This window comes from Propithecus coquereli, unplaced genomic scaffold, assembly GCF_000956105.1.
Source record: "Propithecus coquereli isolate 6110/MARCELLA unplaced genomic scaffold, Pcoq_1.0 Scaffold44, whole genome shotgun sequence".
NCBI lineage: Eukaryota > Metazoa > Chordata > Mammalia > Primates > Indriidae > Propithecus > Propithecus coquereli.
In genome coordinates this window covers 13960936-13962350 of record NW_012150174.1, presented here as the reverse complement: position 1 = coordinate 13962350, position 1415 = coordinate 13960936, and the positions used below count along the sequence as shown (strand labels likewise).

At 48.0% G+C, this 1415-nt stretch overlaps 1 protein-coding gene across 1 annotated transcript; it reads left to right on the top strand.

Moving 5' to 3' along the window:
* Positions 1-6: 6 nt before the first annotated feature.
* On the top strand, positions 7-888 carry LOC105818378 (putative olfactory receptor 52P1; the record flags this gene model as incomplete). The annotated part of the gene is made up of 1 exon (XM_012654336.1): positions 7-888. A coding segment is annotated over one exon (882 nt), but the record flags the coding sequence as incomplete, so codon positions are not given.
* Positions 889-1415: the final 527 nt, after the last annotated feature.

The following is a 1415-nucleotide window of genomic DNA, read 5'->3' as shown; positions in this document are numbered from 1 at the left end:
CTGTGGCTTTCACTCCCTGTGTGCTGCCTGGGCACAGCCACAATTGTGGGCAACATAACCATCCTGGTCGTTGTTGCCACTGAGCCAGCCCTGCACAAGCCCGTGTACCTTTTCCTGTGCATGCTCTCAACCATCGACTTAGCTGCCTCCCTCTCCACAGTTCCCAAGCTACTGGGCATCCTCTGGTGTGGAGCCGGACATATATCTGCCTCTGCCTGTCTGGCCCAGATGTTCTTCATTCATGCCTTCTGCATGATGGAGTCCACTGTGCTGCTGGCCATGGCCTTTGATCGCTATGTGGCCATCTGCCACCCACTCCGCTATGCTACTATCCTCACTGACACCCTCATTGCCCGCATCGGGGTGGTAGCTATGGTGCGAGGTTCCCTGCTTATGCTCCCGTGTCCCTTCCTCATTGAGCGTTTGAGCTTCTGCCAAAGCCATGTGATCCCACACACCTACTGTGAGCACATGGCTGTTGTGAAGCTGGCCTGTGGGGACACTAGGCCTAACCGTGTGTATGGGCTGACAGCCGCACTGTTGGTCATTGGGGTTGATTTGTTCTGCATTGGTCTCTCCTATGCTCTCATTGCACAAGCTGTCCTTCGTCTCTCATCCCATGAAGCTCGTTCCAAGGCCCTAGGGACTTGCGGTTCCCACGTCTGTGTCATCCTTATCTCTTATACACCAGCCCTCTTCTCCTTTTTTACACATCGCTTTGGCCACCACGTTCCGCTCCATATTCACATTCTTTTGGCTAATGTTTATCTGCTCTTCCCACCTGCTCTTAACCCTGTGGTATATGGAGTTAAGACCAAGGAGATCCGTGAAAGGGTTGTCAGAGTGTTTCAAAGGGGACAGGGAATTGAAATCAAGGCATCTGAGTGACCCTGGAGGATAGAAGGGACTTAATCCAAAATAAAAGAAACTTTTCAAGATTAAGAAATCTTCAGTATTTGAGACTGAAAAGAGGTTGTAATAGGTGATAATGTCCTCTGAAAAACCATTTCCAAGAATGATAAATCACAGAGGAGGGCAAGGAGACTCAGTATTCTTCTTTTCCATTCAGGGAAATGTAAACATGGGAAGATTCTGGCAACCTAGGTGGCACCCAGACATTGAAAACAGCCAGCTGTGCCCTGGGGAGTTTCTGACCTGCTACAGTTTAGAAGATCCTCTGCATAGCCATAGGTCTCTCTTCACTCCCTGGCCCCCTCTAAATATTCCAGGCATGGATTTCTAATTTTATACTTTAAGCTATAGCTACTATCTTACCATCTGCAAGAGTCATAAGATAGGACAATAAAGCCACAGTTAAAGAAATTAGAACTGCAAGGAATTTGTGCTTTTGCATAAATTCTGTATTTCCCCATCAGAACCTCAAACCAAGAACAGGGAAAAGATCTGTCTAATAC